Source organism: Cynara cardunculus, assembly GCF_001531365.2.
Source record: "Cynara cardunculus var. scolymus isolate 2C chromosome LG 1, CcrdV1, whole genome shotgun sequence".
In the NCBI taxonomy this organism is placed as follows: Eukaryota; Viridiplantae; Streptophyta; class Magnoliopsida; order Asterales; family Asteraceae; genus Cynara; species Cynara cardunculus.
Window position 1 is genome coordinate 17,786,733 of NC_037528.1, and position 11,613 is coordinate 17,798,345.

The following is an 11,613-nucleotide window of genomic DNA, read 5'->3' on the forward strand; positions in this document are numbered from 1 at the left end:
TTTAGATTTTTTATATTTAAAATGAGATATTTATCCTGTATTTGATTGTGTTTATCTGTAGTTAGTTACACGAATTCAGATATGGAATGAAATCGGATAAGRATGAACGAGTTTAAGAGTTTTTAAGAGTTTAAGAGTTTTAAGAGTTTTTAAGAGTTTTAGCCAAATGCTTTATAATATAGTATAGATATAATCAAATGAGAACTAAATAGTTTGTGTTAATTATGAGATCCAATATGAATCAATTATTTAAGAATTTCAAGTTTCATGAGATCTTGGAGAACCAATATTAGCCACACGTTAATTCAATCCAACAAAAATTAAATTTGTACACTAGGGGTAAAAATAATTGATCAATCATGTTGAGACTCAGCAAATAATGTTATTTTTTGCACCCTAATCTATTTCCCCCAATTTTAGCTGACATGCCTTTTGAATTTCAAACCCAAATTTTGCTTCCATTCCGCACGTTTCTTTTTCCTTGTATTATTGGTCTTTTTGTGTCTAGAATGGTCTTCATCATGTTTTCACCTTGTTTGTTAGTAAATTAGTATGACTCACAACTTATTTAGTCAATTATAAATGATTGTTTAGTAGACAGTAGTGGCTTAAAGATATAGAAGTGACTTATTCAATACGCTTTTAAAGAAAAGCTTTATGCCAAAAGCAAGATTTTGTCGAAACTAGTCCCTCTCGATTAAGAAACATGTTCCTTCCATCCAGAAAACAACCCTCCCACATGGAATCGATGACGATGACGATTGATGAGGAAATTTCATCTCATCAATCTATAATATACTTTTCCAATGATTTTGAGTTAAACTTTGCGTACATCACTTGTTCTCAAGCTGCGTCTACAGGAACGTTTAAGTGTGAAATACCAAAAAGCTGACAATTTTTTTGCCAAAAATTCATTAATAAACCTTTTTTTATTTTCATTTTACTTGCTGGTCCCACATCCTAAACTCCATTTTAAGGCTTTTTAATGCACCACCATCTGTTCATTTTCAACAAATGCTTCTCCATTTCTTCTCAAAAACCCCCTTTCCACTCCCAGATTCTTTTATTCATTTATTTAGAATTTATAATTTATAATATTATTCTTTAAGGATCGGATCCATGGCGGTTGTGGATTTGTTTGTTGTAGCACTGATTCCGGTTCTCAAAACGCTTCTCATCACCGCCCTTGGTTTACTCCTCGCCGTAGATCGTGTTAATATCATGGGCGACGCCGCTCGCCACCATCTCAACAACGTAAGTCCATCAAATTCACTCTAACCTTCATGATTAATGGCTCCTAATAATCGATTCGTAAAACAAACAGGTCGTCTTTTATGTCTTCATTCCAGCGCTTGTGGGTGGTAGCCTCGCTGACACAGTCACAGCCACCAGCATAGTTTCTCTGTCAGCCAATTACACCCTTTAAATTAAGCATCTTTAAATTTTAGTCTGCAAAAAGTAATTTTGTTGTTTTGATTGTGTAAATAAATGTAGATGGTTCATGCCAGTCAACATCCTTCTCACTTTTATAATTGGATCAGCACTTGGATGGATGCTCGTTAAAATCACCAGAACCCCACAACACTTGCATGGTCTAGTCATTGGTTCATCTGCTGCTGGTAACCTTCTTTTACTCTCGAGGTTTTCGAATTATATATATATATATACACACTTTTCTGTATCTATTGCTTTCGTTTTCGTGCAGGAAACCTCGGGAACTTGCTTCTGATCATCATTCCTGCAGTATGCGAAGAGAGTAACAGTCCGTTTGGGGATAAACTTACTTGCTCGACTAATGGCCAAGCTTTAGTTTCGCTTTCTATGGCGGTAAACATCTTGAAATTGATCATGTACTGTTAAACAATGGATTGATCTGATAACCTCTAAATCAACTTAAAATCATGATAAAAGTTTTAACGTGTACTTCCTTTGATTTCAAGTTTCGGTTTCGAATACGATACAAAAATGATTTTTTTCGTGAGGTCCCAGATTGGTGCGATTTATATTTGGACATATGTGTACAACATCATCCGGGCCTATGGGAATGTGAGTGGCAAAGACCTTTCGAAGGCGTCGACTATTAGCATTGATTGTTCGGGTAAAACTTTGGATATGTTCAACGAAAATTACACGGAATCATTGCTACAAACTTCTCGTGCGAGTTTTGAGGGTTGTGAAGTTCAGGACGACGAATATTCAGATGTGGAGGAACAGAACAGCGAATTCGAAGATGATGAAGTGGAAAAGGTAATGTCTTTGATCAATAAACGATCATGATTATGGTTTTACATAAAGTTCTGCTCTGATAAAATGATTGATTTTTAAATAGGAGACTGGGTTAACAAAGATTAAGCAACATTTCCATATGGTTTTGGACAAAATCAACCTCAAGATGTGGTTAACACCATCCACCATTGCCACGGTACTATACGATTCTGCGAATCATCAAGAACATTTCGTTATTGGTTATCGAATCTGATCTATTTTTTTTAGATCGTTGGGCTTCTGATAGGAGTGATATCTCCGATTAGAAAGCTAATGATCGGTGATAATGCCCCCCTTCGTGTTATCGACAGTTCTGCGTCTCTTCTCGGGTACAAATAAGTTGGTTATATATTTATATCGAGCGTAATTTTGACCTCAAATTTTTGTTTTCGTATTCATCTTCTTCAATCTTTGATCAAACAAACAGTCAGGCAACAGTTCCAGCCATGACATTGATTGTGGGAGCTAATCTCTTTAAGGGTATTTTTATTCGTGATTCTTTCGTAAACCCCTTCAGAAATGGACTTTTTGGGTAATTGTTTTGGTTCTTCTTTAGGTCTGAAGAAATCTGGCGTAGGGTTGTGGCTCGTTATAGGAATTCTAGTTGTTCGTTACGTCGCTTTGCCACTCGTGGGCATCGGGATAGTGAAAGCCGCACATCGTGTTGGATTCGTGGGCTCGGATTCGCTATATCAGTTCGTTCTTCTGATTCAATACTCGCTTCCACCAGCCATGGCTATTGGTATGATCTACGTTATCTTTGGTTACAAGATTTATGGATCCGTAACAAAAAAATAAGTCTAATGAAAATGGCATTGGCAGGTACCATAACGCAATTATTTGAAGTGGGAGAAAGCGAGTGTGCGGTTATCATGCTATGGACTTATGTTGTGGCAGCGATCGCGCTCACTTTCTGGTCGACCCTTTTCATGTGGATCGTCTCTTGATATATATTTATATACTTTTTTATTCGTTAAAGAAAATATATAAACCAACACGGTGTCGTTGTTATTATTTTTCTGTTGGCAAAAGTTTGTATTGTGTGTATAACGATAAGCTCTACGATTGTAACATTGTGGCATGACTATACGATGTTAACCACGATTGTAACATTATGGCATGACTATACGATGTTGGCCACTATATGTATGGGACGGACCCTAGAATTTTTGAATACCGTGACACCATATAAAACATGTGCACCTTTTAGAATAAAACAGTTGCACTTTTCACGAACCTAATTTTTTTTTACCTTACCACGGAGGAACAGTACGGTAGCACGTGCCACCTAACCACCCCTCTAGGTCCGTCTATGTTAAGTATTCGTGTCGTTTTTGGATCGATAACAAAAGTTGTGCTCCATTTTCTTTGGTTTGTTCTTTTAGGGTGCGTTTGGTACGCAGACTGGGTGGGACGGGACGGGACAAAAATAAATAGTGCCATGTTTGGCATGCCATGGGACAAAAATAAGGTTGGACAACATTGGACAAAAATGAGTTTTCATGGGACTATTTTTGAGTTTTTTTGTTCCACCAAAAAAGGTGGAACAACATGGGACTAAACATTGAGATTACAATTTTACCCTTATTAAATCACATCAGATACAAAACCTAATTATAAACTCCATCGCCTCCTATCTTTCTTCATCTTGCAGCTTGATTATGGCCTCCATCTTCCATGAACTCCAAATCGATTCCACACTTCGATTTCCATGAGCTCAAACTTGATTCCAGATTCGGGTAAAATTTCTTCTCTATCTTCCATGATTGTCGATTTCTCCATAATTTCCTACACCAAATCGATTTCACGAACTCGATTCCACGAACTCCCGCTTCCACCAAATCGATTTCTTCATACTTTCCATGGTTGTCAATTTCACGAACTCCAGCTTCCACCAAATCGATTTCACGAACTCCAGCTCCCACCAAATCGATTTCTCCATACTTTCCATGGTTGTCGATTTCACGAACTCCAGCTTCCACCAAATCGATTTCACGAACTCGAAATCAGTTTTCGAATCGATTGGTGATGTTCATGTGAGATTTTAGCATTTGCATATTAGTGTTTTGTTCATGTGAGTAGAAAGCACCATTGCTGTAGATTTTAGCATTTGCATATTATGATGGTGATGTTCATGTGAGATTTTAGCATTTGCATATTAGTGTTTTGTTCATGTGAGTAGAAAGCACCATTGCTGTAGATTTTAGCATTTGCATATTATGATGGTGATGTTCATGTGAGATTTTATTGGCATCAGCTTTATTATTTGATCAATAATAACATTAAACAACATTTAGGGGCAATCTGGTCATTTTAATAGTTTTGTCCCGTCCTGTCCAGCTTACCAAACACATGACAGACAATTAGTCCAGTCTTGTTCTAGTCGTACCAAACGTAGGACAGACAATTAGTCTTGTCCTATCCTGTCATGTCCAGTCCTGTCCCGTCCCGTCTAGTCTACGTACCAAACGCTACCTTAAAATAATTAGATATTGGGCTTCAAATATAGTTGGGCCAACTTTAAAATAGAGCCCGTTAGGTTCGAATTTGAAAACAGCAAAGAAGATGCGAAAATATCCAAACATTAAAATTTTAAATTTGTTTTATTAAATTAAGGGATGTAAATAAAGTTGGTTAATTTGATTGAAATTAGAAGAAAATAATATAATTATTAAATTATAAATACATAAATGATCATGTTTTGTAAAAGGTTTTATGCGTCTGTTACGAAATATCAGGTTAAATTACGTAAAAGTATTTGAATAACTAACAATAATATGATAAACATTTACAAAAGTACTTTAGTACATTAGAAATTATGTAAACCAGAAAAAGGGCTCTGCCTTACGTAAAGTTGCCGGGAACGGATTCACCGCCGTATGGCTGACCGGCGATTACTAGTGTAATACCTTTTTCTGATTTTGGCATTGTGGAAAACACGGATCGTTCAAATAGTAATATACAAAACAGAAAAATACAAATACAAACAGGGAACAAAACGTAAGAGGTTGTTTACGTGCTCCATCAAGTAACAATCGAATCGATTCATAGGATTGTAACTCAATGCAAAACCAAAGGGTGTCGACATCATCCTTTACTTGTATGCGTCATCTCAAATCTATATACTTGCATATAATGCCATTTTTTTTGAACTTGTATTCACTCCATTGTTTGAGTGATGTTGTTAGAACATTACAATATTCGTCATTTTAGGAATGCTCTCAATGGTGAATTGATCAATCGATATCCTTCCTCTTATGAGAGGACGGAATGGAATAAAAGTAATGGAACCCATGATGGCTACTGAATAACCTCTCTTGACTTTATCAATTAAAAAACTACGTTGGCCTTCATGTGACAAAGTCATCCAATAAAACCCAAACTCTAAGGAGGACCATAAGCTCGGGGATCAACGAAAAAGATAGTCTCGACTTTAAGAAACAGGGTTAACTATGAAAGAAAAAGCCTCCATTCATTTATGAATGAATATTCATAGCCGAGTCTACTAAAAGTGGGACCAGGTCATCGTAGTGATTAGAGGAAAATTTTGATCTTCACCTCTAATGTGACATGTTCCTTTATCCCACTACCAAAAAGAAGACAACAACAACCTAGCTCCTCGTACTACTTCTTTTAATAAATATCATTCTCTTAGTTAAGTAGTAAGCAGATAGACAGATCAGTACTTTTACGTGGCGATAGCATTTTTTGTCGCCAAAGAAGAATGAATTTCTAAAGTTTTCTTGGGTTTTTCGCTTCAATAGCAGAAGTAAAAAAGTCAAAGCAATGCACATTAAGAAGCATGATTGGCTAACAGTTCTAACTGCTTTTAGTTGACACTATTGCTTTCTTTCTGGCTACTGTATTACTAAAAGCAGGAAAAAAAAACCTCATTGTCCTTACTGGTGAGAAAATCTTATTCGATAAATGAGGATTAAAGTACAAAAAACATTAAGAAAATGGGTGAACACTAGAGTGAGGCTCTGCGCCCCTAGAAAACACTAAAAAAAATGGTTACTATAGTCAGTCGCACATTATGACATCCAAGACCAGGGGTCGTCGAGCCTGCTGTGTACGATTAGCCATCCTTGCGGCGGCAAAAGGATTCTAATCCCCCATGCTATGGTTCCTGCGATCCGAACCCGATGCCAAGTGATTGATCGGAAAAGTACCAAGGATTTTGGTAGACTTCTTTCATTTTCGAATTTGCTTGTGACAAGTCCTAGCAATTAGTATGAGTTCGTTGGGCGTGTTAGGGTGATCCATTTTGATGATAAATTCCATGATAAAAAGAAATAAGAATTTGCTTGTTTGATGTCTACTCATTCTCCCAATAAACACCATGATCTTGACCTATCATTTGTTCAATTTGATCAATCTGATACTTATTTAATTCGTTTATCTTAATTTTTCCACTATCTTCTAAGAATATGAAACCTAGTGAATGTTTTTCACCCCCACCAACAAAAGGGGTGAAATGGGGAGCCCCGATGAGGAGCACTCTCTCAATGTAGCCTTGTGTTATTTTGAACAACACTTTATTCTGAATATCTTAGATCAAACATCACAAGCCTTATCATCAGAATTCACAACTCACTCCCGACCGTCCACCTAGTGGCACTACCAACTTCTACTAAAGTTGGGCTTAATAGAAGCAAGAGACTTGGTGGCAACTAGGGGTGCTCACGGCCCGGGTTGATCGGTTTAGAACCGTTTTAACAACTCAACCCAATGTTGGCGGTTTGAAAATTTTCAACCCAACCCAACCCAAACAAAAGTTCAACCCAACCCAACCCGTTCGGGTTGATCGGGTTGTGTTTAAACAATGTAAAATCACATAAAAATAAAGGAACCTTTCATTTGAAATACGACCGACCATTCAAGATAATATGCAAGTTCATCAAATATTTAGATATTACAATAAAAATGCTTAAACCAAATGATAATACATCAATCAACAACAATAGTTTTAGACGTTTCCAACCCCGATGCTTTCGCTTTCTTGACGTTGAGGTTGGTCATGTCATGATTGTCATCTACAATTCAAAGCTAAAGTTAAGGTCGGGTTCATCGGGTTGTCGGGTTTTTTTGGGCCTGACCCGATTCCAACCCAATAAGGTCGGGTTGACTAATTTTTTTATTGATCATGCATCGGGTTACCTCGGGTTGGGTTTTTTTTAAAAATTCGGGTTGGCTTGGTCGGGTTCATCGGGTTTTTGAGCACCCCTAGTGGCAACAACTAGAATGAAATATTATTTAATCATGCCTTATTCCCAACATTATATGGTGCCCTGGGTTGGGTAGGAGCATGTTGAGTCCACATCATGAGGAGCAACAATCGTGCCTCGATCTGATCTATCTACTCGGAAATTCATCCGGTGACTTCAAGGTTGCTAAAGCAACCCCAAGAAGCATCAAACCCGTATGGCGGAGGGGACATATCAACATTTTATTTTTAAAAGATGTCATTCATAGTCTTTAATCGATTGAAATTGAGTCCTTTTAAAAAGGGGGCCAAACTTTTGATTGGCCTAGAAGAAAAGTTGAGTGCCAAATCAAAGTCAAAAGAAGAGTTTGATTGGCCTAGAAGGAACATTAGCTATATGCTATTATGTTTTAGATGGATGACATGAGTTGAGATATGGTAAAAACTTTTGAAAGAAAGTAAGGGAGAGTAGAGAAAAATAAGGAAAGAGAGTGACGGTAAAACGAGCCAAAAAAAAGTGAACGAGTGTGGTATTTTGATTATACGAAAGTTAAGTATGTATTTCTCATTGTTAAAAATGGAAACATATTTTTTACATAGCAAGTGTCGAAATTCAAATTCCCTTTTATTTATTTAGCAATAATGATAATGACTATTAGTGGTGGCAGTAGTTGTGATGGTACATGTGGTTGTAATCGTGATCCTGGTGATATCCAAATGCTTCCGTGGTACCGTTTCAACTCATAGGAGATTCCATGGACAATTTTATGGGTCCACATCTACAAGACTTCCAATCCCACACAACTGATGTGGTCGAATCAGTTGTGAATTGCATCATCAGTCATCCAACCACACATATGCATACAAACCATTAACTTTATTCAATCTGAAGATACAAACCAGAATAAATAAATATCCACGAAATAACATCAACTTTATTAGATTCCCATCTTTTTCATCCTTAATAATGTTCTTGATTCTTAGTCTTTAACCTTTTCTTTTGTAAACTGCTGTGCGGGTTTTTCTCTGTTTCTGGGTTCATCCTTCCATGGGGAAACAGATTTTTTAAGAAATCGAAGAAAAACAGAATCCATATCAAAAGTTGATAACAAGTTTTCTTGCAGATTTGTCTGATAGAAAAACCATCTTGAGGTCAGAATCTTTTTCCCCATTCTATTATTGTTCTAAAGCTTTGATGACTTTGAATGGAATATGGCCACTTACTTTCTTCAAGTTTGAGTCTTTCTAGGGTTTGTTCTCTTTTCATTCAATAGTTAGTTGCTGACATCAAATTAAAGTCAACTTGTTATTTAATTGGGTGGTTGTGTATCTCCTGTTGTTTGCCAATGCATGGATCTTAGTGTACTTTTATAATATAAGTTCATAAATAATAGTATAATACCCCAGTTGACTTCTAACAATTTGTTTGACAGATGGGGTTTTTAGATCTGTTCTCTGCTGCTTCCATGCCTGTTCTCAAAGTCCTCATACTTACTGGGCTAGGATCATTTCTTGCCTTGGATTCTATTGATATCTTGGGCCAAAGTACAAGGAAACAAGTCAATAACGTAAGTTGTTGATTTCCTTTTGCTGATCAAGGATTCCATTTTTCTGATTTTGGGACTCACAATAAGCACCTTGGCATGTGATTCAGATTGTGTTTTTTGTGTTCAGTCCAGCACTTGTTGGCAGCAACTTGGCTAACACAATAACTGTCAAAAGCATCAGTTCTATGTAAGTTTTCTTCACTTCTGTTGTTTGCTTAAAAATGGTTAAGGATTTTAACTGTAAAAAAGTGCAGGTGGTTTATGCCTGTTAATGTACTTCTTACATTCATAATTGGGTCAGCTCTTGCATGGGTGCTTGTAATCATCACTAGACCACCTCAACATCTAAAAGGCCTCATTATTGGTGCTTGTGCAGCAGGTAAATCACTTGTCCTCTTGCAAAAAAGAACTTAAACTACAACAAAATCATATTTATAAGCATGTCAGATATGTCTTAATAGATCGAGGTATAGGACTTGAGATAAAATAATTATTCTTCCTGTATAAATGTATTACAATAAGTTGATAGAATGTTGTCTTATTAGCCTTTTTATATGGCAAAATGTATTATGATAACAAGTGTTTTGTAACAACTTAAGTCATATAAAACAGTCTATTAAGATATTTAAACAAATTTAGTGCCTGTCGATTTTGTTGTAATGGTAAATCCACGTGGATAACGGATTTTTCAGACTCTGATTATGAACGACAGGAAACCTGGGGAATTTGCCTTTGATTATAATCCCAGCTGTTTGCAAAGAGAAAGGCAGTCCCTTTGGAGATCCTGATGTTTGCCATGAGTATGCCATGGCTTATGCTTCACTATCTATGGCAGTATGTATTTCTACTTAGAAATTTTCGGATGATTATTTTATTTTTACTCATGAAACTGCCATATATACACGCATTCATCAGCTCGGAGCCGTGTTCTTGTGGTCTTACGTTTACAACCTAGTACGGTTTTTCTCCGGTCATCCCCAAGATTCTGGTACCAATGGTGTCACTCCTCTTAAAGAAGAGGATTTGACCGAAAATTTGCTTCCATCATCATCGTCGTCTACTGTTAACATAAAAGGAAAAGTGAAGGTTGTTTTTTGCTTTCAAAGTGATCCATATCTCATCTTATTTACTCATAAATTTGATCTCAAAAATTAAAATGCAATGTGCATGATCAGGTGATGTTAGATACAATGAAGCAAAATTTGGGGAAATTCTCAAGACGGGTTAACTTGAAGGCAATTTTCGCACCATCAACCATTGGAGCGGTACACTGATCTTTCCAGCTCTTCAACCTATATAGTTATATACCATTTTATCATGAAAATGGAACTCTGAACATATATGTACACCCTTAACAAGTTGTCTTTTTATCGTAAAGATGGTGGGGTTCATCATTGGAACAATCGCACCAATGCGCAGGGTACTAATAGGCACCGCAGCTCCTCTTCGGGTGATCCAAGATTCTGCATCCTTAATCGGGTATAATCTGCTTCGATTCTCATTTTGTAGAGATGGAAATTTTCGCGAAAAACTAATGGACCCTTTTCTCCATTAGTGATGCAGCAATCCCAACTATGACATTGATTGTAGGTGGTAACCTTTTAAAAGGTAAACTTACATCATAGATTTGACATTTTAATCGTGTGTTCAGTTGGTTGATATTAGTATACACAATTTGCAGGTCTAAAAGGATCTGGTGTGCCGTTATCAGTTGTGTTTGGAATCGTAGGAGTTCGGTATGTTTTGTTGCCAGTTTTTGGCATTTTGATCGTGAAAGGAGCTCTTTATCTCGGTTTAGTGGCTGCAGATCCTCTTTATCTTTTTGCTCTTCTGATACAGTTTGCGGTTCCACCGGCCATGAACATCGGTAAGAATTATCATTACAGTTTTGTCTTTGGATTTCAAAGACAGATTTTGTTGATATGGTAATGGAAATGGTAATGGAAATGGAAATGGTAGGTACAATAACACAGTTGTTTGGAGCTGGTGAGAGTGAATGTTCGGTGATTATGCTGTGGGCGTATGGTTTGGCGTCGATCTCGCTTACCCTTTGGTCGATGTTGTTCATGTGGCTCGTGGCTTGATTCACACTAACTCGTTTGATCGAAAATGATGAAACGCGACACGGAATGTTACTTTTGGATTTCGTATGTCGGGTTTTCATTTATTACTGTATGTTTTTAATCGATAAAATATCGTTTACAAGACGTGTATAGAAAAGCATGATGTTTATGGATTAAATGTTATGTGTTTGTAAAACATAAATGAACAAAAGTAAAGCTCAACCCAACACAAACCAAACCGAACGGGTTGGTCGGGTTGATACTTTGGTACGTTAAAATATTCTTCTAATATTGAATATGTTATTTATCTACTTATAATTTATTTTTCAGCATCAAGCATTTGATACAATTTATTCATACTTTCTTAAATTTTACGTATATCACATTTAATTAATTTTCTCAATTTACATATATATGTTCACAGTTACTGAATGAGTTATATAGAGATGAAGAATAGATTGAAAATATGTATATATGAAGAGGGTACGTGACAGTGTAATTGTCTAATGTATATATTAATATAAACTCAACA

At 36.5% G+C, this 11,613-nt stretch overlaps 2 protein-coding genes across 3 annotated transcripts; both read left to right on the plus strand.

Annotated features, from left to right (window-relative positions):
• Positions 1-1,119: 1,119 nt before the first annotated feature.
• On the plus strand, positions 1,120-3,459 carry LOC112517240 (protein PIN-LIKES 3-like). 2 transcript variants are annotated; one of them, XM_025124613.1, is made up of 10 exons: positions 1,120-1,254; positions 1,325-1,404; positions 1,495-1,619; positions 1,706-1,827; positions 1,990-2,247; positions 2,330-2,422; positions 2,494-2,594; positions 2,693-2,745; positions 2,822-3,007; positions 3,088-3,459. In XM_025124613.1, the coding sequence occupies exons 1-10, from the start codon at positions 1,120-1,122 to the stop codon at positions 3,210-3,212; spliced, it is 1,278 nt and encodes a 425-aa protein (XP_024980381.1). In that variant the 3' UTR covers positions 3,213-3,459. The 2 variants fall into 2 exon arrangements, with proteins under 2 accessions (XP_024980381.1, XP_024980389.1); XM_025124621.1 differs by lacking the exon at positions 2,693-2,745 and having other exon boundaries at positions 3,088-3,201.
• Positions 3,460-8,523: 5,064 nt separating this feature from the next.
• On the plus strand, positions 8,524-11,329 carry LOC112520880 (protein PIN-LIKES 3-like). The gene is made up of 11 exons (XM_025129507.1): positions 8,524-8,623; positions 8,905-9,039; positions 9,126-9,205; positions 9,273-9,397; positions 9,731-9,852; positions 9,934-10,104; positions 10,194-10,283; positions 10,397-10,497; positions 10,574-10,626; positions 10,700-10,885; positions 10,978-11,329. Exons 2-11 carry the CDS (start codon positions 8,905-8,907, stop codon positions 11,100-11,102), a joined length of 1,188 nt encoding a protein of 395 aa, XP_024985275.1. The 5' UTR covers positions 8,524-8,623; the 3' UTR covers positions 11,103-11,329.
• Positions 11,330-11,613: the final 284 nt, after the last annotated feature.

Excerpts from the sequence above, each read along its gene's own strand:
- LOC112517240 (XM_025124613.1), top strand. The coding sequence starts at position 1,120 with ATGGCGGTTGTGGATTTGTTTGTTGTAGCACTGATTCCGGTTCTCAAA. Across the intron at positions 1,405-1,494 it reads GCCACCAGCATAGTTTCTCT|ATGGTTCATGCCAGTCAACA; the intron begins GTCAGCCAATTA and ends AAATAAATGTAG. Across the intron at positions 2,423-2,493 it reads CACCATCCACCATTGCCACG|ATCGTTGGGCTTCTGATAGG; the intron begins GTACTATACGAT and ends TATTTTTTTTAG.
- LOC112520880 (XM_025129507.1), top strand. The coding sequence starts at position 8,905 with ATGGGGTTTTTAGATCTGTTCTCTGCTGCTTCCATGCCTGTTCTCAAA. Across the intron at positions 9,398-9,730 it reads TATTGGTGCTTGTGCAGCAG|GAAACCTGGGGAATTTGCCT; the intron begins GTAAATCACTTG and ends TATGAACGACAG. Across the intron at positions 10,498-10,573 it reads GATTCTGCATCCTTAATCGG|TGATGCAGCAATCCCAACTA; the intron begins GTATAATCTGCT and ends TTTCTCCATTAG.